Consider the following 27,645-nt stretch of genomic DNA (forward strand, 5'->3'; position numbering starts at 1 on the left):
CAGGTTTTGCCTACATTTGTATTACTGCAGAGTAACTCATGTTTTAGAAGCTTAATAATTAGATTCACAAGTGATGATGAAAAGTAGAGCATTATATTTTTCCTAGGGCTTTCATTAGTATCTCCAGGTTCACTTCCCTCTAGACATGGATCTCTTAACTGAAGATTAACTCTAGTTTTCCAATGGAGTTTTATTGTAAGAATATTTTGGTTCTCTGACTTTCTCTACTTAAGAGATTTAGATTAAAATGTGTCTAGATTGAGTCAACTGTTGATAAGATTTGTGATTTCTAGTAGATAGGAGTATTTAACTAAATATAAAAGAGATTTTATTATATTATAGATTACCATGATAGATTACATTCTCAAATCACACTAATGCAGAGTAAAACCAGAGTAATACAACTAAAATTATTGTAGTTTCTCTACATTTAAATCAGCAGGAGGGACTACTATCTGCACCCGTAAGCACTGTTTCTTATGCGAGAAAGGGATAAAATTACATGTGGAATTTATATATATATATATATATATGTGGCATAAGAACATCCATATTCGATCAATCTAAGTGTCTATCTCACTGATATTGTCCTCGTTTCAGTGCTGGCCAAATACCTAAGTAAGCACGCAAGTGTAGAGAAGCATTTACAGCTATTTCTCCTAGCAATAATATAGGGCTTATGAACATCTTAATCCCAAAACAGTGAGATGGTACTTGACATCCTTTAACAGATTTTTTCTTTCATGGATTTGGACAATTCCTTCTTGTACCCAAATTTTGGCATCGACAACGTCATGCCTGAGGGAGTTCCAAAGCTTAAGTACACCTTGTGTGAAGGATCATCTTTCTGTGATTTTTTTTTTTAACCAACCCCCTGCTAGTTTCAGTTGAGAGCATGATGTGGAAAGAAGGCACATTAGAGAGCAACGACTTCATCTTCAGGTGGAAAGATAGCTTTGCCAAATAACACTGAACTCTTGTAAAATAAAGCAATAAAAAAAATAAATCTATCAATCCTTTGTGTTTTCTCTAGGGTGGTTCCTGAGGATATTTCAGGCTAAGAAATCTCCGCTTAAATAATTGTAAAAGGTCCCAGTAAGCTTCAATATAATGCAGTATCCAAGTACAGGAGTGATATCACACATGCTTTATCATGTCCCACAGAGACTTGCAGAGATCTCTAATCCAAAAGTTCTCCCCACCCTTCATTGCTTTCTGCCTCAGGGCTCTTACTTACTGTCTGCAGGAAAAATCCCATTGATACTCTTAGGTTCTGGCTTTACCAGTCAGAAACCCTGCCATGCGCAGCAGGCACGCAGAGCTGGAATGCCAGAACCCTTGGGGTGGTAGAAAGTCTCTAAATCTAATAATCTCTCCTTGAATAACGGCCTAGCGACCTTCTAAAGCAGCAGAGACCCAGAAATGCTTTGTATCAGACAAAGATTATCAGAAAGAACTTATGAGTCATTCTCCTAGGGTAATGAGGGAGAAAAAAAAAAGAAAAACTTTTTTTGTGTCTTATGCTTTCCACTTAAAGCACATTCTTTACAAAGAAAACATACTATAGCTTAAACTTCACTAGTGGGATGAAGTTGCATTGATGTCTCCCGTATCTTGGTAAGGTTACAGCCCAGTCGCCCTACTACAGACCAATACTCCTTTTAGGGGTCGATCCAGAGCAAAGATCACCAGAAACCCACTTTTAGTTTTGTCCATACTACAGTCTACAGTTGTTTATCTTCCTGCTCCTCAGGAGGGCTTGGCTCCAGGGTCTCTTTGGAACATCTCAGCAGGTAGGTGCACTTTGGAACATCTCAGCATATTTGTGGGATGTTGGGTTGCCCCCGACCCTGCTTCAGCCTCGGGTCTTTAGCACCACTTCTGCATCTTTAATTCATATGGATTTAGAATTCATTAACTAGCATTCCTATGAGATCCTGATAAAATCAAACAATTCAAACAGCAGAGAAAAAGGGAACAAGATGTTTTGTTTGAATACCACCTTGGCTTACATTTAAGGATCCACTACAGATGCTATTTCTGAGCTCAAATACCCTTTAAAGGAAATTATTTTCATAGGCCACACCTGAACGTGCAAGCTAAGATAAATTTTTCTTACCATTATCAGCTTCCTAAACTGTCTCCCAACCATCTTACAGAGTATGTCAAAACACTTAGGTAAAGGCTTTTACCTGTGGAAACCGTAGCCAGATCAGTGCTTGACGGAGACTGCGATGATAACGACAATGAACAGCAGAACGGCCAACGCGACAGCGAGAAGGCAGCACTTCATCTTCCTGGCTCGTAGCTAAAGGAGGAGAAAGACAAAGAAATAAGTGCATGGATGTTTAAGAGGAAGACGGAGGGTAAATCAATGAAGAAATTTTGCTGGTTTTCCAATGGTAGGACTGATTGAAACAAGTCAATATGAGATGGAAAATTTGTCTCTTTTCAGACTGACGCATCCTTTTGGACAATCCAGATTCTTCCTTTTCAGTGAAAATTCCCCTTAAATACAATCACCTCTACGCTATTTTCTTCCTGCTTAAATCATTATTTGTGTCGCACTAAATTTCCAGACTCTGCTTGGAGGGCTGGACTTGGGTAAGGCTATTCAGTGTGGTTTTGGTCTGGGGGTGTCAAATCTGCTTTCCAGCTGCCAGGAGAAGACTGTCTCCTCTAAGATAAAGAAGTCTCTCTCCACGCTGCTGTGCAATGAAATGTAGCCAAGCAATAAGGCAGGCTCTTTACAGGGTAGGCAAATGTACCTCCAGCATTAACTACCCCGATTTCATTTGAATTAAGATACGGGAAAAGAGATTCCACAGGGTTTTAATTTTGATGTCTGTTTCTACTTAAACCCATCAGCCTTCCCAGTGACCTCCATGGACATAATGTTGTTTTTTCCCCATTTAAATCTTTTGCAGATAGTTCAATTTCTTCTCCTCCCTTTTGGATAGATTAGAAGAAGGGTGTTTCCATGATCCTGCAGTGTCAGTAATCCTCTTATCCAACACACACGCACACACAAAAAATAACTTCAATGAAACAGAGTCAACTCAGACACTTTCCTTGAGACCAGGTCAACCAGTCCTCCAGCCACCAGACTTGATGATATCATCTTGACCTGATAAACCAATTGTATTTGTCCAGAGTTTTTTACTACTTAGCACCAACCGAAAACATCAGTGTTATCAACATTCTTCGCATACTGAACTCAAAACATAGCACCGTACCAGCTACTAGGAAGACAGTTAACTCTGTCCCAGCTGAAACCAGGACACTTTCTTAGAACTGAACTGGCACTCTCACAGGAGAGATTACGTTAATATTACTGCTGATACCCACTTTTCCTTCCATTCTTCCCTAAGTGGTGTAATCAGCCCTCCCAGCGCGCCTCAGCTCCTTCCCTAACTAGTTTACGCCTTTCCGCACCGCGTTGCATTTCCCATAGAGCCATAGATCCCAAGCTATTTTGTTCTAGAGATGTTTTGGCTTCTTACACTGCAAGTGACAGGAGACTTATCTCTTCCATCGGTGCTCCAAAGCCCAGTGCTTCATTCCCCCACAACCCTCCCAGGGCCCATCCATTTTGCTGTGCAGAGCTGGAGAAGTGCTTCCAGCAGGGAACTGTTGATGCATGACCTGTCTTCTCCTCCAGAATCAATCACCAACCAAACTGGTGTTTTTTATTAAAGTGTGGATTTCCTGATTATTATTTTTTAACAAATTAAAATGCTGTGTTGTCCTACCTCCACAGCAGATAATCAGTGATTCATCTTGGCTCTCCATTTGCTTTTCAATTACTCACACAGAAATGTTGTCTTTGGGGTTGGAAAAAAAATAGGCGCTCTAAATATATCATTCCATGTGCATGTGTTAAGAAGGATCTTTTTGTCAGGTATGCTAGGAAGGACCGTGTAGGGGGACACTATCTCCCCCTCCTCAAAACCCTACTTGAGGGCAACCCATTTGCTCGCACTTTTCAATCAGTTTACTATGACTCTTGGGGGAGAATACAGGTGTACCAGCGCTATATCTCTCTAACAAATTTTTTCACCCACAAAGTGATGTTTCTTCATAGTGGCTCTGCATTTGCAGCCTTCATTTCTAGAGGGGTAACTAAAATGCATTCTGAAAGCTGAGTGCATGAGGACAGTCCTTTTTTCTCTTAACCTTAATTAATTCCAAGTCGAACCAGGAAACCTCTGCTTAAAAGCGCAGACTATGTTAAAACACCTAGATGTCCTTGTCCACTTCCAAAATGCCAGAGCCTTCATTTGGTCAGCAGAGGATGCTAATGGGTCATTTAGCTTCAAGCAGTGCTCTCAAATACTCCAAATGAGAGTTGCAAAGGCTGTACAGTTATCACTTCAGACAGCTTTTCCATCAGTCCCTTCGCAAAGAATTTCCCTTGTTCTGCTCTTTCTAGCATTGCAAAGTCCTATTCACTCTTACTTTGCACTTTATGTAGTCTGTCCCCCTCTGCTTTTTTTTTTTTTTCCCCCCTTGTTTTTAACCAACATAAAGCAAGCATAAAACTCAACCATAAACAGACTAACAGACTAATCAGAAAGTAGGAGAGACTTACCGGGCGGGTAAGTCAGAATAATGATTCCTGCTCTGTTTACAACATCTCTTAGTGGATTTAATATTACCGTCTGTCACAGACGTATAATCTGTTGCAGGATTCTCCTGTTAATTCCTAGTTCTTTCTTTACTTTATATTTCAATAAGGAAAATGTTCAGTTCTTCAAGTCCCTTTAGTCTCCTGTCATAAATCTGTACGTGCTGGAGGAGCAATAGAAACACAGCTTCTGAGCCCTGCCTGATCACACAACCTTTTCTACGCACACTGAGGAAGTGTGGCCGCACCCCCAGCTTCTTTTTGTCACTTCAGTGGAAAAATACCAATATATGAGCAAAAGGCAGCAGTTCCCCTCAAGGTACAGATGCACACGCTGCTTCAGGAAGGGCAATGCAAGGATCCCTTTACATATGACTTGACACCCCACGGAGTTCACCAACTCTGTTCTGTGAAGAGGACAAGCCTGAATTTTGGTGAGCAACTCATTCCCTGCCCTTACTAGAGGAGAAAGTTGTTAGCACAGAGCAGGTTGGACAGATTGTTCTGTTCACCAGATGGGACCTGCGGACCATGGAATGGGCACCCTCACCTAAGTATTACGTAAATATACAATAATAAACAGCGTACATAATAATACTGCATATAACGAACTCTGGTTATTATCTCCGGTTTAGGTTAGCAGAACCTGATTGTCAACAGTGTCTTAATGTCACCGCTGTCATTCTTGAGGAAAGTTGGGAGAAAAGAAAGAAACACATCCCTATATCTTTAATAACTCAAGGCACCAATGCACATTGGAAACACATCAACATCAGAAATTTAAGACCTCGACAGGTAGGAAATGCTAGAGTTTAGGTTTCCCAGGTATGCATATACAGGTAGTACTTTTTCCCCCTCCCAGGTAGGATCTCAGCAAATTATTATGCTATGTACATCATATAAGTTTACAAATTTTACTTATCAGCTTCTGTTTTCTTGGATGTCCATTCAAAGCCACGTGCACATGAGACAACACTAAGATCTTAATACTCCTATGGGAGTTCCGTGACAGCAGAATCATATAATTAATGCTTTCCATCCCAAGCATCAATGCAGTGATGGTTATGTCCGTTTTAAGCTAAAAAAGTGGAGACATGGGCAGAAGTATAGCTGATCTCAAGAGAATTCCAATTCTCCAAACGAAAAAAAAAAAAGAAGAAAAAAATATGATTCATAATGTTAAACCATTTCCAAACCTGTAACAGGATCATTTCTCACCAGGGCAAGTTCCTTACTGCCCTGAGACAGATATTACGATGTTTCTGCCTTAAAATTAGTAGTCTCAGAACAGCAGAGCCACAGCCACAGAAAGTTTAAGGTGGAAAAAAAAAAAAAAAAACAACAAAAAACCCCAACAAAAAACCAAACCACCTGTAAAATGAATCATTTATTTTATGACATAATTCTTCAGGGAGCTTTGCATTTTTATATCATTTCCCACGCATCCAACTAATCTGCAGTTGATTCACTCATCTTTTTCCAGATCTTTCTCCCCTCAGCTGCTGAAGACCTTTCTTTCACACTGTGAAATTAATGCTATTCCCTATTCTCCTTGAGTTTCCTGCTCTCTGATGTCATGGGCAATGTGACCTCCTCTCAGTTCCTGCAACCCGCACCCATAATTGCTTGCAGGAGCAATCTTAAGATAATTCTGCCCAGCATCTTCCATTTTCAGTTGAAGCATACTTAGCTGCTCGCCAAAGACAAGACACACCTAGGACTATTGGCACAGCAGAGGTATGAATAGCTGAAGTATATTCTTGGTACAAACTGAATCTTGAGGGTGTTCCCCCCAGCTTCCAGGAAGTATCAAGAAAAATTGAGGGAACAGCTTTTTTTCCAGAGGCTTGAAGGTTTCACCATACGCTCATAGAGGTGACAAAAAGGTATGGCTGTTTTCTCCATTTGTGGTTTTTTTTTTTTTTTTTCCTGCTAAATTGTAAAGCTCTGTCCACATATAAGAGGCACTAGCATTTAACAAAACCTCCTAAAAACCACATTCTTCCAGGGAAAAAGTTTCGCAAAACTCCATTTTGGAAAACACTGACTCCCTTTAACTATCACTTAAAATGAGTATCTAAATAGAGCTATAGAAACCAATGCAACAAATAAAACTTCAGGCTGAATTTGGGAAAAGTTTAAAGCTACCAGAAAGTATTATTTTCTGCTAGAAAATGTATGGAAAATAATTATAAGCAGTATTATCTGATTTAATTTTAATTATATTATCTTATTCTGAACCTTGAATGGTATGCTGTTGCACTGCTCTGGTTTAATAGATCTGACCCAACCTGTTGTAAGCCCATTTCCCATAACACCTAGAATTTGTTGATTAAATTGGAGCTAATCTATTTTCATTGTACACATTTTCCCAAGATGAAAAGACTGCAGTGTGGGACAAAAAAACCCTAATCCTGTAGTAAGACATAATGGCTTTTTATAGTTATTTTTGCTAGGCTCTCAGGGGTTTTTAGTAAAATGGTATAGGTAAAGATATATTTTAGTCCTGACAGAGGCTCTTTAAACACACATGTGAAATAGGAGTGAAAAGCAGGGAAGGAATGAGCAAGGCTATTTAGGGACACAGCTGAGAAGCATTTTATATTGACAGGCAAACTGGAAGTGACAGAGCCTGGAAGAAGCCTTTCCCTCATTGTTTCATAAAAATAAGCTGCAAGTCATATTTTGCAGTCTAGAAGATATTTATTTCTTGGGGGTGAAATGTGAAATGTTGAAAGACATTTTAATTATGTCACAACAGATAGTTAAGTAATTAAAAACTATTAAAGCCCATTACAGCCCCAGGCCCAGAAAAGCAAGTTTCATCTTGGAAATTCCTAAGCAAGCGCAGTTACAGGGAGGAAAGAAATATTTTCTTGCTAAGGTTTCAAAAGCTAGCTTGGACAAAGCATAAATAATAGGAGAGGCCAGAAGAAACTGTTTTTCCTGTATTTGTATAGAATAGAAAAAAAAAAAAAAGAGTCAAACCAGTAAGCGTTTGATCCACATATGGAAAGGCAGCATTGTGCTTCTCTACCCTCTATGGATTGGTTACGCCATACACTGAAAGGCAGGAAGGTCAAGATTTCACAACCTGCTCTCCTAAGGAGGTGAAAAGCCCTAGAAACAGGCATTTGAGTTCAGGCAGGGATCTGTACTAGAACAACTGCTCTATTCTGGGAAGCTCAGAGCATATGATGCTGCTTCAGAGTAGAGACATACCCTACGACTCCATGGTTGTGGCATTTTCTGGGTCTCCTCCAGCACAAAAGCATTGGGCGGGTTGATATTATTAGCTAAATTGATCTCACCGATATCCCACCTTCTTGTTCCATCTCTCCCTGTTCTTAGCCCTTGGACCAAGATAAGGATGATGATAGCAGAGAAAAAGTATCTGCCAAGAAGATTAAGCCAAGACCACGTGTCCCTACCCCTCCCCTCCTGCCATGCCAAATATATCTAAGCATTTGACATACAACCTAACTGACAAGCCCAGGGTATGGGCAAGAACCTGTTTCTAGGGGAGGAGTTCCATTTTTCAGTCATCGTTTCTTAAATGGGTTATTATGGCAAGTAAGCAAAAAGCTACCCTGTACTCAATACCGAAAGTCTCAGTAAGACTACCCATTTTTATCTACAGAAATGCTTATGCATATTTTAAACATAATTTTTAAATAACGAACAAATAATGAAGGATTTTCCAACAGAGCCAGGATTACAAGAACTTCCGAAAGTACAATTCCACTACTCAAGGAAAGAAACCATTGAAGATTTATCTGCTATCGAGATCAATTTCCTGCAAACCCATCCAGCAAATAAAGCCAAAAAATGATTGAATTTAGAAACCACACAGTAACAGCCTCTAGTTATCAGGTCAGGTCCTTTTAAGGGCCTCTGTTGGGCAATGAAAACCCACCTTGATTAATTTTCAAGTACTGTTTCCTTCATTGTAAGATTAACAAATCTGTTTGACATAAAATGGTACACTTTATATGCAAATCTCTGTAGAGAGAGTTTTGTGACATTAAAGAGGTTCATACAATTTTGTTCACCCTGCCCTCAGAGGTCATTTGGAATTGCATGAAAGCATTTGTCTATGCCCTTAATATGCATTTTGAAAGCTAATTTGAGGTCTGCTGGATTGAGAGCCCAAGTCCTTAATTACGTTTGGACGTGTTTATACAGAGATGATATTATGAATCTGAAACTACCGTCGTTCCAATATACACCAGCAGAAACTCCGCTGAAGGCTGTGGAGTTCTCATGGGGGGAAAAAAGAAATATTGGAGTAACACAGCAGAAAATCAGGCCTCGTAGATGTGTGTTTACCTCCAAGCATTTACGTAAACATACAGAGGGAAAAAATTCCCTTACGCTTGCACCAGTGTTTTCATCGTTATTATTTTTTGTTTATATTCCATTTACATTGATAAGATCCCTTAGCTAAGTCATACACAATCATCTCTGATAAGAGAGTAAACACACTGTGTTACTGCAATGGAAGTGACCTTTAACGTGTGTACAAATTAAAATGCACTGACCAAATTTGGTGACCTTTATGGTAAAGCTTCCTTATAGAGCAACAATGAATTTGCTATTAAATATCACTGCTTCTGCAGATGGGCTAGAAAAGGCCAGTAAAATTAAGCACTTTCAGTATTTTTTAAATAAGAATGAAGCAGACAAGTTGCATATGAGTAAACCCACAAGATGTGAGAGGAAAAGGCCAGCCCACACCAGCAAGTGAATATCACTTTGCTTTGACACATTGTTTTTGTGCCTTTACTTCCACATCATTTGGACCGATTTCAAACTTTCCTTTATGACACTGTTTCTACAGATTTGCTGCTTTCCAATAATTCTGCGCAGTCTTCCCATTCCCCCTAAGCTTTTTACATTTTCCACGCCTGCAATCTATCTCAGGCTTTTTAATTTAAATGAAAACATTGCAGCCAAATCAAGGAAGAAAACTGTTGAAAAACGTCCAAGTCTCCCATCCTGAAAAAGGTAATGCATTTTCTCTAGTGCCTTCACGCTTTGGAGAAGGATGGGGAATGTGAGGAGGAATAGGGGGAAAGGAGTTTTACCCATCTGTAAGGTTGCACTTTTTAATGTTTCTAGGAAAATTGGCTCAGCTTGGGAAAGGTACGACTTCTCTCAAACTCTACATGATGTACACTCATGTTTAAAATCTGAGATAATTTTCACCCTCTGCAACAGCCTCCTATCAGGATGAGGATAGGAGGACAATGTTTTCTGTGTTGGTTTGCCTAAAAGCAGACAGGGGCTGATGCTAAGCCTCTACGCACAGATTTAATTGCGGCATTTTCTAACTTCTGAATGCTTGAATTAGCAATCTTAATATTCCCTTAATATACTTGGTTTTTTAATGGCTGAGACATCATTTGTAATAACACATGATAATGGCTTACATTTCTATCATGTCTTTCAAGGCAGCAGGCCTCCAATGTGATTTACGAATTCACTATACAGAGGATTATTTTTTTCCCAGCACTGGAGTGAAGCCACCTACCTCTGGCAGCTGTTTAAATTCTACATAGCAAATCCAGCCAGCAGTTTAAAGCAGGTAATAACTATTGTGTGTACCTGAAACACCAGAGAGCCTGCATTTTCCCCCAAAAGAGAAGTTGTCCAAGGTAGCAAAGCAAAATGCCCTTATACTTTGGCAGAAACCACCCTGAGATGCTTAACAGCCCCACACAGACAGACTCGATGAGACCTTAATTCCCCCAACAATTCAAACCCATAAAGAGTTGCAAGGGAGCAGAGCAGAGGGAGGATGATTCGACCATATTAAAGCAGTGCCGTGCTCAGAGAAAGCCTTCCTGCTGAGCTGTGTTTATTAGTTAGATTATATTATTTTATGAATAGGACTACTTGGCTGCATTAGAAATGACAATCTTTGGGGCACTGTGCTGCTGATCTCAACCCTTTGAGCCCAGCAGTTCAGCCGGTTTTCAACCCACCTCACTTATCTAGTCTGTACATCACCCATTTTTCTGTGAGGGGGTTACAGGAGCCAGTGCAGAATGCCTTAATTGCAGAACCGACTGAGGAAAGATTTGGCTCATTCTGTCTTGAAAAATGCTTGGGCTCCCCAGGTCGGCGCCTTATGCCAACAACAACTAGATCAAACTTTGCAGAAGCTTATAAGGACCAGAGCCAAAGAAAGTATATAATCTGGCTCAACTCCTTTGGTGTTAATGGAACTACTACTTCAGAATACCTTTACGAGATTCTGGTCCAAAGGAGTAAATAATTTCTCCCTAGTACCATGTGTAATAGATAAATGCAACATTTTTATTTGAAAATTCTGATAAATATTAAATGTTTGGTAAAGGGTGGAGCATCAGCCACGAATGATCTTCAGACCATCCTCAAACAAATGCAAGAGTCAGGTAAAGAAAACAAAGGCAGTTCTGGGGGTAGAGGAAAAAAAAAAAAAATATCATGTAACGATATTTTTCACATCAGGACTGAAAGAAAGGATTTTCTGTCTTCAAAGTGAAGTGTTCTTAAACTAAGACTTGCCTTCAAATCTCAGCAGTAATTAAGACAAATTACCCTCAGTGTAAGTCTTCAGGCACCAAAGAACAAACTGAAGGTTTAAGCTGGTCTGATTCTCTCACCAGAAGGCAGCTGTACGTCTAAACATCAGTCAGTACATTACTGTAACTGATCCACAAAAAAAGCCCCTCCCAGCCCTATGAATCATAAGTAAAACCAATTTTTGGAAGGGGCTGCAGGAAGTACTGTGCTATCAACACCTCAGAAAGTCAATGTTAGCAGCTGATGAATTTCCAGAGTGAAAATGTCACAGAATCATTATAGGCAGTATTCTGTGTTTGTGTTTTCATTAGACCAAAAGGTATGATTGGAAAAAAACCCCCAAAAACCCACACCCAAAAAGCAGAAAAGACTTATGCTACTACTTTCAAAGTCCGTGTTTGTTTACTGTGTCCGTTGATTTAGTATAGGACATTACTTCTTACAAACTTTGCTCACTACTAGCCCTAGACCATCATTAACGTCACTCCTATTGTAGTAGTATCTGTACTACTGCTAAAACACTACCATCATTAGCATGTCAAGAATGGTTGACAGGCACAAACTGTCCTGCATTACTCCATCATGTTGTAGAACAGACCTGACTTCTGCTGCATTGAACTTTAAATAGATCTCTAAACATGGTATATAGGGTTTTTCTGGTACTGAAGTCCAAAGAGCGTAGAGAAAAAAAATGTTCCAATAACAAGAGTAAGAGAATGTTCCTTAAAAAAGAAACCCCAAGAGAACCACCAGGTTTTGCAACCAAGAATACTATTAAAGCTCAAGACTGATTTTTCCTCCCAGGCATGCTATTTTTCCACCAGTTTACAAGCATCCACCATATCATTGCTGCTCCTTTGCAGTATGCAGACTACTTGGGAGCAAAGTGCTAAGTAACAGCGAGTAAATTAAATTGAGACCAGGCATGAAAATCTTACTTGTGAAAAGTGACAAATTGTGTGCTAGGAACTCAAGGAATGCACACCTCCACACTTTGCCTAACAAAGCATAGATATACAAGCAGACTAAAAGTTTTTTTTACAGATTCTTAACCACATATAGACCTATATGTGGGTCTTCACCTATTCAAAGTAGATCTCACAGAGACAAGCTGAGTGTCTTAAATAATTGCCAAATGAGCATCATTAAAGGACAAAAGGATAGTATTTTTACTCTCTCTTATTTTTCGTTTTTCACATTGGCCTATGAGCTTTCAGTTCTCTGATGGATTAAATGCACAAATGCCAGGAGGTAGCCTGAGTTGATAGTGCACTTCTGCCTCTATGAGAAAGCACAAAGTATTGGAAAATTTTGTGTAAGATAGTATTCTCCTGAGGTTTTCTCCTCAGTTTTGCAGATGGAGATCTAGGGAAAGTCAAACAAAGAACAGAGTTCAGGACTTGTAAGAACAGCATTCAAATAGAAAGAAAAACAAATATCTCAAAAAAGCAGGGAATGCAGAGAACTGTACAGGCAGATATAACACCTATGCCTCCTTTTATCATTAAATTGTTATGTGATTCTTCATAAGTCATTTAATTTCTTAATTACTTAATTTCTCCTTTCATCAGATTAGGGATGTCACTGTTAAATAAATACAGCAAAAGTAGGGACACCTGTGATGATGGATCTCATTATTTGCCAAGATCAACATACAAACACTGTTTTATTTTTAATATCCAGTTTGTATGTGGATGGTTTTTTTTGTTTTTTTTTTTTTTTTTTTTTTTTTTTTGTGTGTGTGTTTTTTTTTTTTTTTTTTTTTTTTTTTTTAAGGTAAACCAGCTCAGCTATTTCTAAGACTAGAAGCTTTAACATCTTCCTGGATGATAACACTTCTCTCTAATTATGGAGTCACACATTAGGGTTACGGGTGCGGCACTGGAGCTCACATTGCAGAGGAATAAAGTGTAGTCCCTTCCTTCATCTCTCAAACAACCATTTGGAGCTCTCTGCAGCGGTATCCTTAAATACATGCCTTAAACTGTATTTTACTGTGAACTAAGCTAAGGTGAGCAACGTCTGGTATGAAAGTTGAAAACGATCACAAGTCTAAGTGCTTTACTGTTTATCAGTTCCTGGCAACAAGAGAATATTCAGAAGCGTGCTGCATTATTCACCGCCATCAAAGCTGCGCGTTTCCTGCATCCATGTCAAAATCCTTGTGTGTTTACAAACGGTAATGGATTCTGAATAAAAGAGATCGTCGTTACAAACAATGGAAATTCAGCATTGCTTCACAATGGCCTTGGAGCCTGACCTTGCTGGTCAAATTCGTAACCCCCAGGTCTAGGCGCAGTCTAGTCAGCACTGCCAACACCGAGGACTTTTTATGTGAAATGTGTAGTCATAATTTAACTGTGATAGACAACATAATAGAGCCCTGTGAATGTCACAACACAGTGTCAACAGTCTATCCTACAGAGCATACCCATTACTGGCAGCAACACGAGGACAATCTGCAGAAGAAAGAATTAAATGAAATTATGAGTCTTTAAGGGCAAAAGTGAAAATAGCTTTCATGTTTGAGTTTTACCTCATTGCAAGGATGGAAGGGGGCAGAAAGCAACTAAATGTATTAAATCCACCATATCTTTGTATACATGTGTACAATTTCTGTCATGGTGCCAATTTGTCACCAGTTTGCAAGATTCACATTAGAAAGCACGTCTACTCCATCCATTTATGCTGTGTAAAGAAAAACAATCTGTAAACCTTCCCTCCAATGAACAAGACAGCAGAGAGGCGTGATTTCTCCAGCAAGGTAGAAACAGGGGAATTTAGCCAAAAGAAAACATGTCACTCAACTATAACTAACATTTAGCCAAGAAAAAGAAATTTCAGTTACATACCATCTAAAGAAATCTTCGTAAAGATGCACAACCAAAAAATTAATAAATGGTCAACTAGGTTAAGTTTGAAAGTTTTTATGTAGTTCAGTTTGTTATGACATGGGTTTCTTAAAAACATGCTGGGTGGTTCTCTAGGCTGCTGAGAAGCTGAGGTTATTAATCAGTTTCCAGGATAAGGCTTGTCTGCAAATCCTCCCAAACTTCTCTCCAGATCCTCCCAAACTCCTGAAAACTGAACGAGTGGTTTGAAGGTCTGAGGAAGTTTCTAAAGTAGTTCTGAGCACTTCCACCTAAACTGAAACCCTCATGGGAGATTACGCACTGGTGCTATTTGGAGAACAATTCAAAGGCAGACATCTCCAGAGAGGTCCCGCTTGTGGAAATTTTTGAAGCTGACATTCAAGAAACCAGATATTTTTGAAAACTGGAGAAGCGAAGGGAACCTCTGAACTTGCTAAGTGTCCCAGCTTTTTTTACATGCAGCTGATCAAAGCTTTTAACTCTCCATTCCTTTTCTCCTGGCATCTATGACAAGAGCTTAAATAGTTGAGCTCCACATGGGAAAAAACCCATATAGATATCTGTATGGGTGTTTGTATATTTTCCCCTTTCTGCTTGTCAAAGCCTCTGTACTTAACATATTAATTTACCGAGTTTAACTTTTTAATGCTAACGCCTTTAAGTCATTAGAGCTCCTTTTTTCATTATAATCCTCTTATTTGGTAATCAGTCTGAGTCTGCCTGTATTTTTTTAAGAATATTTTAAAGTTTCTGGTGGAGATCAAGGAAAGTTTTCTCTTGCTCTACTTCACAAACTCCAACTTATTATTAGTCAGTGGTTCGGTGTGACACTTCAGCTACAGTCATTTTGTTGCACTTCTCTATTTCTTGTCTTGCCCTTTATGAATGGAAATATTACTTTTCTTTTAAATGCATTATGGCTGTTGAAAGTTGACAAGCAGAGAGCTAGAGGAATTAAAATGGATATAGCAAAGATCGTAATAGCTACTGTAACGTGCTTCAATTGGAAGAACCACCAACAGACCCTTTTCCTTAGTAAGTCATTCCTAAAATTGGCCAGAATGCATTTCTTAATACTCTTAATTATTTGACACGCAAGACTGTCTTTGCACAAGAGATCTGAGAACATGAACTAATCTCAAGACGCCAGGCAGATATTACACCACGAGCAACAAACTTCCAGTCACCTCTGACTCAAGTTTCTATTTCTAAAGATAAATAAATCCACCCCTCACCATTACCAGCCTTCCCGCTGTTCACTATATGTACTTTAAAAGGCAGAAAAATCATTAATGCATAGCTACATCATATCTCAGTTTGAATGCATCAAAGAAAAGTCCTCATAATCCCTTTGCATCTCATCTATGGGGCACAGTAAAACTCACTGAAGCAACGGGCAACGACAGACTCTTAACAAAAGTTTAACAGCTCTACTATTCCCTCTGTGATCTTTCAAACCCTATTTAAAGATAGAACTTCATTTATCCACTTAAAGCAAAAAGCTGTAGACAGCAAGCTGCTTACCCTTCTTTCTCAAATCTAACGTTCAGTGGGGGAAGGGGGAGAAAAATAAAATAAAATAAGTCAGCATAAGGACAGTCCCACATCAACTAATCTCTGCAGCAAATTAATTAAACAATTATATTAGCCAAGCCTTCACTTCTGACATGGCACAACTGACATTAATTGGGCCACAATCAAGATAGTAATTCAGGTTAATTGGATTTCCACTGTCAGCAGCTATCAGCTTGTTTCAATATGCTGCTGTCATTTAAGAATAATTAATCATGGATGACTTTATTGGATGGCACAGGTTGACAGCTGATGGTGTGGCGACGCTCGAAAAAGTTGGTGATTGCCGTCGGCCTACGGAATAGGAAAGCTGGTTTCCTTTGTGGAGATTATTCTACCACCGCCGCATGTTGAGACCCGAAACGCACTACAGAAAGTGTTGAGACAGTGATATTTGATGACCCTTGCACACACGCAGCGAGAAAAAGAGTGGGCTGGAGAAAGAAACAGCCATTCCCATTGAAATAACGCTGCAAAAGGTCAGAGGGATGTGCATGTTCCACCGCAGCCTTCAGGCATGCGGTTATTGTTTGGCTATTGCTACAGCAACAAAGGATTCAATAATACAACAGTTCACATGCTGTAAGAGCTGAAATGCCAAGCTTGATCTAGTGTTATTTGCTTTTCTCCATTCATAATAGGCCATTACTTTGGTTAACATCTGATAAAATAATTTATTCAATTTATTGCCAGAATGTCTGCAAAAAATGTCAAGGAACTTATGAAGCCAAGTCTATATTTATTAATAACTTGAAAAAAAAGCTGATGAAACTGTTGTGGGGACGTGGGGAAAAAAGCTAAAAATTAAAGTATGAGATGAAAATAATTTAGAGTGTTCCATAAGGAGTAGTAGGAATACGTTATGTTTCTGAAAAAAAAGAAAAAAAATGCAATTTAAACCTCAGGAAAGAAAAAGCCTTAACACCAAGTTCCATTAGACTATGTAATTATTCCCCAAGGGGGAAAATATACATATATACTTAAAATTAAAGTACAATTTTAGATTATTCATGACAAAGTGCTAAAAAATCATATCAGAAGTGGCAACACTACTTTGATAGCTGGACGGAAAAGAGTTTCTATCAGGAATATGATGAATTTATTGTGTAACTACTAGAAACCTGGTCTAGATGGATGGAATACACAGAATCAAATTTCTAAAGGAAAATCAGACACCAGGGCTGATGAACTTGGCTCCCTCTTTTTTTTTAGCAAAATACCGGACAGAAGACTAGCGTGTGCACTACTCAAACAACAGGGCACAAATTCCCACCTTGAAGATATGTTCTTACTGGCAGTCAGAGAAGCCTGATTAGGCAGAAGCATCCATTAACCAAAGTGGGAGAGAAGAAGCCATTTATTATCCCCTCTCTTCAGCGTAGGTCTGACAGTGCTGTAAACACACGTGAGCAATACATACGAAGTTTGTACCACGGGGGGGTTCAATTCAGTGAACTTCTCCAGCTTTTTACCTTCAATTATAGCCGAGACCTGGTTGCCTCCTTTGTCTTATTTTCTTGGGATATTCTTGTTTTTAGAACATGCTTCTCCGTTAGGATGCAAATATAGCAGTCTGTTTGAAACCAGAAGAATCCTTGCTGAAATCGAACCTAATCTGAGCGATAGGCAAAGCCATCTAAATGCATGGATTTATTATGTTTAATGTCTCCGATTCAGACTGAGTCCAACAATGCAGTAGGTGGTTGCTATTTAAGAAAGGACTGATAGAGAATGTCAGTGAACTGTTTTGTTTTGTTTGCTGGTGGTTTTTTTTTAATCCACAATCCTGCTAAATCTTATCATATGCTTTATTAAATTGTGGGTGTAAATTAGTTCTATAACCAGGGAGTCCCCAAATAAATAGCCAAAATGCTGCTCTACCAATGTACTTTACAAACAGTTTATGCTTATCAGATTATCTCTGTGATCATTGCTGACAGATAAAAACTGAACCTAAAACTACATGTTTTTTAAATCTTTTTTTTCCTTCTAAACATATCCTCTTAAAGTAGGATTGATGTGCCCTGTCATTAGCCCTATAAATTGCAAGAAAGCAGGTATTATGTTTGTTGGTCCCTTTCCTTGCTCCCCAGAGCTCTGAACTTCTTTGCCAAATTCAATCACATCTGAGAGGGGAACAGCAGCCTCTAAAATACTTATGTTCTCACAAGACTTGGTGCCTTATAGAGAAGACACGCACTTCTTTGGTTTGGCAGCAGTTAACTGGTCAAACAGCAAACAGCGCAGTTTCTTGGAAACACCATATTTTTTCAATTTATGTATAGTGGGGTTTAAGCAAAGGGGAGAGACGTGAGAAAAAGAGAAACTTAAGGTGACAATGGCCACCATTGACAGCAAATTCGACATTATTAATTCTGCTGCTTGCAGAAAAACTCAGTTTTCAGTCCAAGAATTTCAGAAATTCCTTCTGTGATGCAGTGAAATGTAATTCCCTCTTACCCATGAAAACTACTGCCTGGCCAAAAGGCTCGGTAGGTTGCAATGGCAGTATCTGAGGAACAGCCTCTAGCAGGCAGAGATATGATAGAATAACAACTCATTTTTCACTCTCCTATTCTCTTTATAATGCAAAGGCCCCTTTTGGATCTGGTCTCAGATAACTTCTCTAACCAGGAAATATGTGACAAAGCGGAAAACATTAGCCATGCCTCTCAATTGAGCAGACAAAACACTCAGTGAGGCATTGGTTTGACAATGAACGCTGCTACCAGCCTTTCAGCAGCAAGGAAGCCAAAGACTGAAGTGATGATGAATATTAGACTATCTTCCCATCTCCAGACATAATAAAAAAAATGAAAGACAGTGGAAGCAAAGGTTGGCTTCACAGGACACTATTTCTGCACTGGAAGTTTTGCTCTCGAACGGAGGGTTTTCTTCTCCGTAGTCCCAGTCCACCATCCTTCAGAAGCTCTTAAGTTAGTAAATGCATTTGAAAAATAGGAGGGAAAGACTCAGCAAATAGGTGAGCGAAATTGCACTTATCATGTGAGCCACAGGAATCTGTTCCAGCGATGCCAGAGCAAAGCTAACGGTGAGTGGACATAAAGCATGCTGTATTGGTTTTGTTTGGCAAGGTTTTGGTAGCGGGGGGGGTTGTTACAGGGGTGGCTTCTGTAAGAAACTGCTGGAAGCTTCCCCTGTGTTCGAGAGAGAGCGAGCCCATATTAGCCGGCTCTGAGACGGACCCGCCGCCGGCCAAGGCCGAGCCAATCAGTGATAGTGGTAACGCCTCTGTGATAACATTTTTAAGAAGGGAAAAAAGTTGGGACGGGGAGAAACTGCCGCCGGAGTGAGGAGTGAGAACATGTAAGAGAAACAAGCCTGCGGACGCCAAGGTCAGTGAAGAAGGAGGGGGAGGAGATGCTCCAGGCGCCGGAGCGAAGATTCCCCTGCAGCCCGTGGGGAAGACCCTGGTGAGGCAGGCTGTCCCCCTGCAGTCCAGGGAGGTCCACGGGGGAGCAGATCTCCACCTGCAGCCCGTGGAGGACCCCACGCCGGAGCAGGTGGGTTCCCGAAGGAGGCTGTGACCCCGTGGGAACCCCGCGCTGGAGCAGGCTCCTGGCAGGACCTGCGGATCTGTGGAGAGAGGAGCCCACGGAGCAGGTTTTCTGGCAGGACTTGTGACCCCGTGGGGGACCCGCGCTGGAGCAGTGTGCTCCTGAAGGACTGCACACCGTGGAATGGACCCATGCTGGAGCAGTTCGTGAAGAACTGCAGCCCGTGGGAATGGCCCACGTTGGAGGAGTTCGTGGAGGACTGTCTCCCGTGGGTGGGACCCCACGCTGGAGCAGGGGAAGAGTGTGATCAGCCCTCGTCCTGAGGAGGTGAAGCGGCAGAAAATAACGTGTGATGACCATAAACCCCATCCCTGTCCCCCTGTGCCGCTGGGGGGCCTTGGTGGTGAAATCCGGGAGGGTAGTTGTGCCCGGGAAGAACGGAGGGGTGGTGGGAAGGTGTTCTGAGATTTCATTTTACTTCTCATTACCTTGCTCTGGTTGATTTGTAATAAATTGAGTATGTTTTGCAAATTGAGTCTGTTTTGCCCGTGACGGTAATAGTGAATGATCTCTCCTGTCCTTATCTCGACCCGCGAGCCTTTTGTTATATTTTCTCTCCCCTGTCCAGCTGAGGATGGGGGAGTGATAGAACGGCTTTGGTGGGCACCTGGTGTTCAGCCAGGGTCAACCCATCAGTGGAGTTGTAAAGTTTTGGAATGCTGTTGCCTTTCAACTGTCCGCTAACATCTGAGCTCTCATGCTTGTAGGACGTTCCAATATTACAAAGGGCTGTCATGTTTAAAAACCGTCATTGGCACTGGCGCCAAGAGGTGGGAAAAAGGAATATCCAGTGAAGCTGGAGGTGTAATTCCAATGCCGTTCTAGGCATTAATCCATACACCCTGTTCCCTGCCGAATTTTATTTTGTTCTTTCTCATTGTTTTCCTGCAAAGATCTTGGAACTGTTTTTTATCTTTTGTTTAAATAACACTGAGAAGATGATCCAGATGGCAGGCAGGTGAACGTAGTGTTGTTATTTTTTCATCTTGGAAAGACACACGGGTAATATTTCCAAGAAGGAAAAAATACCCATACCTTCTACTCCACCTGTTCAATGGAACAGAAATTATATTAACAGACTGGGAGGGAATTTTTTCATTATTTGTTTGTTTCACGCAGCTAAACACAACGAGAGTGGAATATTTAATTTTTTAATAATTGTCTGCACTTGTAACTTAATCCCTCAGAGCACATTACCATTAATAACAGATCACAAAGACCTCAGAGCTTTGAGGTAGACAATAGCAGAAAAAAACAAGGTGCTTCTCCTTGGATGGTTATGTAGAAATACTAGCTGATGTAGCTTATTCTTTTAAAAAAATGTGAATGTATCTCTCAAATATACAGGTACCTAGTAACTTGGTACTGCTGTATACTGAAAAGACAGAATCAGGCTCAACCTTTTAACCTCCTGTTGGAACAGCAGCTTACAAGAAAGAGAGGTAGGTAGGGATTTAGTACCTAACATTTTCTGAGGTGAGCAGGAATGTCCCAAACTTCACTCAGATTCACAGCCTGCATGCTTAGCCTGTTAAAACCCTGCAACTGGAGCCTTTGTGGATACACCCAGCTATGATGTTCTAACCAATGGAACTGAAATAATTACTGTCTTTCTGTAATTAGATCTGTTGATCTCATTAGCGGAGCTCAGGTGTTGATCTGTTGATTGTTGTCTTGTAACTGCCATGAATCAATAAATGAGTGTGTGGGTGGTAGAAGAGAAGTGAGAAATTACATGCTTTTTAAAGAAAGTTTCTTTTTTTCTTAGACCTCTTAATTGTTTCCTTTACTTCTCCTTGCAGTGGATGATTCAAGTCTTCAGACATTTTTTCCAAGAGCATAGAAGTTCTAGGTAAGCAGGCTCCAAAAATCCAAGGTTTCCAGAGGGAAAACCCCCCACAACATAGGCAACAGCATTTCCACTTATCTGTCATCTCCTACCTCAGCTTGGGGTGGCATTGCAAGAGAATTACACATCAAAGGAGAGCTGTTCTGAGCCTGTGGTCTATTCAGTGCTTAATCTTCACCAGGACAGTCAATGAAGATGTTCTTCACCAGATTTTCTGGTTAAGGAACTGGCTTGACCTCTTCTTTGTGTCTAGCTTTTCCTCAGCAGCTCAGGTGAGATGATTCAAGACTTAATAGCTATAAGGCAGTATTGAATTTTGAAGTGCATCTCAACAGGTGACAGAGTCATGTCAATAAAAGGCCAGAGACGTGTCAGAGGTCTAATACCAGAACAAACACATGCTGTTGTATGTTCGTTACGCATGTACAGATGTTTCTGCTATAGAGATTTACAGGGCTGCAGTTTGGCAGATGCTGAGCCCTTTCTTTGGAAGGTAAGGGGGGAGCCTGTGAGGACACGAGGGCAATTAATTTAATCTCTATCTGGCAGTTGGTGACCTGGAACCACATTTGGGGATTTTTAGCCCTCAGCTTTCCCAGAAAGTCAGTAGCTGGCCTTGCAGACAGCCCTTTGTTTCATTGCAGCTTTGTGTTTTCACTTGTAAAAGTGCACCCGACACATGCAGAGGAAAACTAATCTTTTCTAGTTGAATGCTGTCTGGCCAACCATGCTCGAAATGCAAGGAGAAAATGTGTAAAAGGCAGATGTGCTGCAGAGTTTAACTCTACAGTGCTGAACTGATCGACCTGACATGACAAAGAATGCTTTCAACTTGCTTGTATGCTTCTGCTGGAAGTCCAGAAAACAAGCAAAAGAAACTGGAAATTCTTACAGATGAAAACATGTACCTGAGGGAAATGATGAAATTCCTTCTGGAAGAACAGAAACAAACCACTTCTGATGCTAAGTATTTTTTTTATTTAACAAGGCTCAAGAAGGTGAGAAGGGTGGAGAGAGGGACAATAAGAACTCTTTGTCAAAGACACTGTTTCTCATTAAAGAATTATTAATAATTCAGAATTGCAGAATTATTCATCAGGGAGTGTAGCGATAGGAGGAGGGGTAATGGTTTTACACTGAAAGAGGGTAGATTTAGATTAGTTATAAGGAAGAAATTCTTTACTGTGAGGGTGGTGAGACACTGGACCAGGTTGCCCAGAGACATTATGGATGCTCCATCCCTGGCAGTGTTCAAGGCCAGGTTGGATGGGGCTTGGAGCAACCTGGTCTAGTGGAAGGTGTCCCTGCCCGTGGCAGCGGGGTTGGAAACGGATGATCTTTAAGATCTCTTCCAACTCAAACTATTCTATGATTCTGTATCTGAGCCATTATTGCAGAATAATTCATAATCTTGAATATGCACTGCTAATAAGTAAAGCTCGGAAGCAGACACAGTGGTGGGGATTTGTTATAACTATCAAAAGAAAACAGAAAATGAAGTTACTCCTTAAGCACCTGCCTGTTTATGAGAGAAGATTAAAAAATTAAAAACAGAATCTATGTTGTGACGGGAAACTTCAGTTTGTGAGGAATATGATTAAGGTTGCAAGGAGCCACTAATAATGCATAAAAACTGCAGCTGCTACTATTTATGTCAGTCTAGTGTAGCCAAGATAAAATTACTTGGTTGCACCTGATTATGATGGATATAGATGAATTGCTTGTATATAATTGGTGCCTCAAAAGGGCACAGCTCCCAAAACTGAGAAAGTTCTGAGAAAATTTCACAGCAGAAAGCATGTAAATAGAAAAATGACAAAATGGAGAGAACTCAAAAGAACAACCTATTAACTGGCCAGCATGCCATGATCTCACAATCAAAAAATGGAGAGTTTTAGTTAAACCTTCATCCTGATTCAGTGATAAATTTTAGGCAGCAATTAGAAATTGAAGGATTTGTAGCGTGAATGGGGGATGAATGCCCTCTGCAACCCTCTCATTTTATATCCAGGAGACTGTATATGTTCCCACATTGGTAACCGCAGCTCTTACAATGATATCGCCAATGGCAGATCCATAGGCCTGAACCCCCATGAGACCCACCCAAAACCTACCTTAATCTGCAATATCCCCAAGCCTCAGTGATGACAGATGCTGACAGATTGATTAAATATGTCTCATTTACTTAAGAGATGAATCTTAAAAATATAAATGTAATATAAATAGACAGAATGTACTGTCAGATACACATGGCAAAGAGAAGCTAAAGGCACCAATAGAAACAATTCCTGGCCAGGAAACAAGTTTGGGGGATTTTGGGGAGAAAGAAATAAAAGAAATCCTAGCACTTCACAGACCAACTAGGGTGGAGGGAGAACACTGCTATTAAGGACAGAAAAATACAAAAATGTTCAATAAACACTTCTGTTGCATATTTGGGTAATGAAGGATGCTCTGCTTATATCTCTTGATGGATTATATTAGGAACACAAAAGGATTTTAAACAACTTCTGCAATCTTTTATCTGCAAGTCTGGACAGCCTGTTCCCAAGGGCTCCTAAAGAGACAGCCAAGTACACCCATCCCGCTGGTGTGTCAAATGTTAATAAATCCTAGGATACAGGGGAAATTCCAAAATGCTGAATGATTGCTTATGTTATACCTCTCCTCAAAGAAATGCAGGAGTGGCAAGACAGATAACTGCAACATGCTGTTTGACCTCAAAGGAATACAACAACATAGGACTCAACTGAGAATGAATTAAAGTATGAGGCTGGACCCCGAACCAGCCAATTTATTCATTCATTTATTTCTTTATTTTTAACATTAAATACTTGAATTAATTGGATTGCATTCCGAAAAGCTAGATAACTGATTGCTGAAGGTGACTGTGAAAACCAATTGTCAAGTATAAAGTGTTTGACTTCCACAGCCCATAACACTCTGATGGAAAATATATCACTGAGTAATTTCCATGAAACACAATTTCCATTTCAAATGAAGAATCTTGCCTATTTCCAGTATAGACATCACTAAGGAATCAAGTTCAAGAAAGGCAAGGAAAGTCTGCGTCCATCAATAATCCCCCATGATCCATTTCCTGGGACACGGTCATATTCACGAAGCTTTCCAATTCTTCATGCTGTTGTCGAGAAACACATTGAATGGAACAAGTTCTAATCTAGTTCTCAGGAACAGCCACTAGATCTTACATTTCTGATCTTTGTACCAGTGATCTGAAGTGTGCCAATGAACACAAGGCAACAGACATGATAAAAGAGATCCATCCACACAAATGAATAAACTTCAGTCTAGATAAATGTAAACCCAAACATCTGAGAATAGCAAATATACAGACTGGAAATGGGAAACTGTATTTTAATAAGTAGAGAGTGCAGAAGACTTAAGAGTCAAAGTAGATAAACAGTTCAAGATGAGCTATTGGTGCAATCGTATGCCCACAGGTCTGAGGGAAACCTTGGCCACGCACTGTGGCAACCAGGAGTCGGAGGAGATTTCATTACTGTGTATGACATTAAGGAGATTGGTACTAAAATGTTGAATACATTTCCAGTACTCATTGCTTAAAATGGATGCTAAGTGACACAACATGGATCAGAAAAGAAAAATGATTTAAGGTTTGGAAAACTGTCTCTCAGTGAAAGGCAGAATATTATAAACTGTATATCTCTGCAAGGACAGCAAAAAAAAAAAAAAAAAAGGCTATCTCTTAAAAGGGTCTTTAACCTGATGGAAAAGACTTCAAAAGAGCGTGTAGTTGGAAGCAGACATCAGTTACATTCTAATTGGAAACAAGGTACAGCATTTGTGAGGTTGGTTAACCACTGGAACAAATGGTATAATATCTGTGTCTGGTCTGCTAGTTTAGCCCAGACACTTTAGTGTAATAGATGCATTTAAAAAACACAGTTATGAGACTCAGTGGAGGAGTAATTGAGCTGATATATAAGCAATCAGACAGATCATCTAATTACTCATGAAAATTGACACATTATCAATGTCATATACAAAATTCTGCGAAGTTTCAGAAGCGTAGATTTCATCACTTTAACCCAAAGGGGAAAAGCGAGCATTTGAGATAGCAAGGTTGTGTGCTTGTGCAAAGCGGAAGGAATCCGTAGTGCGTAGATGTTGCACTTGTCCTGAACATAAGCTGCATCATTTCCAAATAGACATATCAAAACTGTGTAAATTCATTCTATGTAAATATATTCATAAAGCATGTAATTTGAGATAAAACTCTTTATATTTAGACTACATTTCAGATCAAGTACTCTAGAAACATGCAATTTAGACAGATCCATGTGAAGTGTATTTATTTCTTAAGTGGTGTGCTCTACAATGCTACGTTTAAAAAAAGGATGCACGGCACTGGGGAGAGATGACAAAATCATGTAGATGTGTAAACAGCAGAACTCATTTACTGAGGAATTAGAATTACGGAAAACATTTATTACTTCTCCAGTAAAGGTAGCTAACGCCGCACTACTTTCTTCACAGGCAAAATACTGATCTCATGATCTCATCCACACAAATCCCCACTGACTTCTGTAAGGACCCAGATCCACACTCCCTTGTAACGTATCTAGGAGGTAAGGCTTTGTATTGCCTTCGGTGGTGCTCTGTGTGTGCAGCAAGGTCTGTTCATGTTAAATGTACTTTATGATATATGTTGTTATGAAAACAACATATTTTGTTGCTGGAGGGGACCGACCACAACCCCCAGCCCCTGCGCCGCCCCTCGGGAACACGAGTCAGGAGGGAAGGGGTGACCTTGGGCCTGGGATAAAAAGAGGGGGGGGAAGGTATTGTTTCTCACCATTCAACTGTATTTTAATTGTCAATAAATAAAATTAATTTTCCCCAAGTCAATTCTGTTTTCCCTGTGACAGTAACTGGTAAGCGATGCCCCTGTCTTCATCTCAACCCACAAGTTTTTCATCTTTTTTTGTCCCCCTGTCCTGTTGAGGAGAGGGAGTGAGAGAGCAGCTGGATGCATATCTGTCAGCTGGCCAAGGTCAACTCACTACAGGCCTCCGCCACTCACAGTTAAAAAAGCATGTAAAGATGGTAGAAATGCAGAGCACACCGGACCTACAAGTATTTGAGACTGCTCTGACAATGAAGTGTAGACATAACATTTGGGGCTTCCAAAGACCTTCCATGACCACAAAGATGATGGAAAGTGATATTCATAAAAGATGGAGAAGAGAATGCACATACAACACCAGTAAGGAAAGATCTACCAAAATGAGAACTAGTTACAAAAAGGACACACATGCTGTCTGAAGCTTTCTAATAAGGTTTGCTGCTCTAAGACTGACTAAGCAGACAGAAAAACAAGTGGAAATCAGTTCATTTCAATGAGGATACATAGCAGTGTAACACAAGCCACAAAACATCCCACAAAGAAGTCTACTACCACTTTTGCTACAGCTAGTGGCCAGGCTGGTCCAGCCCAGAAAATGTCAGCGGATGCTCTTCTGCTTTTATCATATTGTGAGAGAAGAATAAAAGATGGATGGGGAAATCAGCAATACCAACTTGCAAACAACTTGACGAACAAATCTGAATTTATCTTCCTGTGAAGGCATGTCAGGAGATGAATGGTCATTGCTTGCCCTCCAGAAAGCTGTTGTAATGTTAGCCATGGGCATGTTTTTCAGTTGCTATTCCATTCCCTTCTCTGGGAAAGAATAACGTGATCTCTTTTTCACTCATTTCAGCATCACCTACAGCAACTCAAACGGGATGATAGCAGAAAAACAGGCCACTTTTTCCATTCCCCCCGCCCCGTTGTTCAGTAATCACTTGGAGCCAAGGAGGCATCTGTTTGCTCCAGAGCTGGTGGCAAACTCTCAGCAGTGATCTGCACTCCAGATTTCTCCCAGCACCACCACTGGTAAGCCTTATTGCCCTGGAAGGCAGCTGGAATCTGCCCACATCTGCATCACCAGCATATTCCATCTATTGACATAGACAGCTTTGTATGACGGCAATACTACCTGTGTGAAAGCATTGCTTTTTGCAAGCACTGCCTCCTATCATAAATAATTGAGAAGGGGACCCACGCAATGCTCATGAAGTTCAACAAGACCAAGGGCAACGTTCTGCACCTGGGTCCAGCCAACGCCCAATATCAATACACACTGGGGGATCGACGATTGAGAGCAGTCCTGCAGAGAAGGACTTGGGGATACTGGTGAATGAAAAGCATGACACGAGCCAGCAATGTGCGCTCACAGCCCAGAAAGGCAACCATATCCTGGGCTGCATCAAAAGAAGTGTGACCGGCAGGTTGAGGGAGCCCCTCTACTCTGCTCTTGTGAGACCCTCCCACCTGGACTACCACATCCAGCTCTGGGGTTCCCAGTAGAAGACAGACAAGGACCTGTTAGAGTGGGTCCAGAGGAGGGCAACAAAAATGATCAGAGGGATGGAACACCTCTCCCTATGAGGGCAGGCTGAGAGAGTTGGGGTTGCTCAGCCTGGAGAAGAAAAGGCTCCAGGGAGACCTTATTGCAGCCTTCAATACTTAAAAGGGGCTTATATGAA

General features: G+C 40.5%; 1 protein-coding gene across 18 annotated transcripts in view; it reads right to left on the minus strand.

Moving 5' to 3' along the window:
• The window catches only part of TSNARE1 (t-SNARE domain containing 1), a 485,628-nt gene that overhangs the window by 63,812 nt on the left and 394,171 nt on the right, over positions 1–27,645 (minus strand). For all 18 annotated transcript variants that reach the window (XM_049828098.1, XM_049828073.1, XM_049828090.1 and 15 more), the window contains one exon: positions 2,193–2,308. In XM_049828098.1, the coding sequence (XP_049684055.1) occupies positions 2,213–2,308 (96 nt within the window). In that variant the 3' untranslated portion in view covers positions 2,193–2,212. The remainder of the gene's footprint in view (positions 1–2,192; positions 2,309–27,645) is intronic.

Source organism: Accipiter gentilis, chromosome 2, assembly GCF_929443795.1.
Source record: "Accipiter gentilis chromosome 2, bAccGen1.1, whole genome shotgun sequence".
NCBI classification, from domain to species: Eukaryota; Metazoa; Chordata; class Aves; order Accipitriformes; family Accipitridae; genus Astur; species Astur gentilis.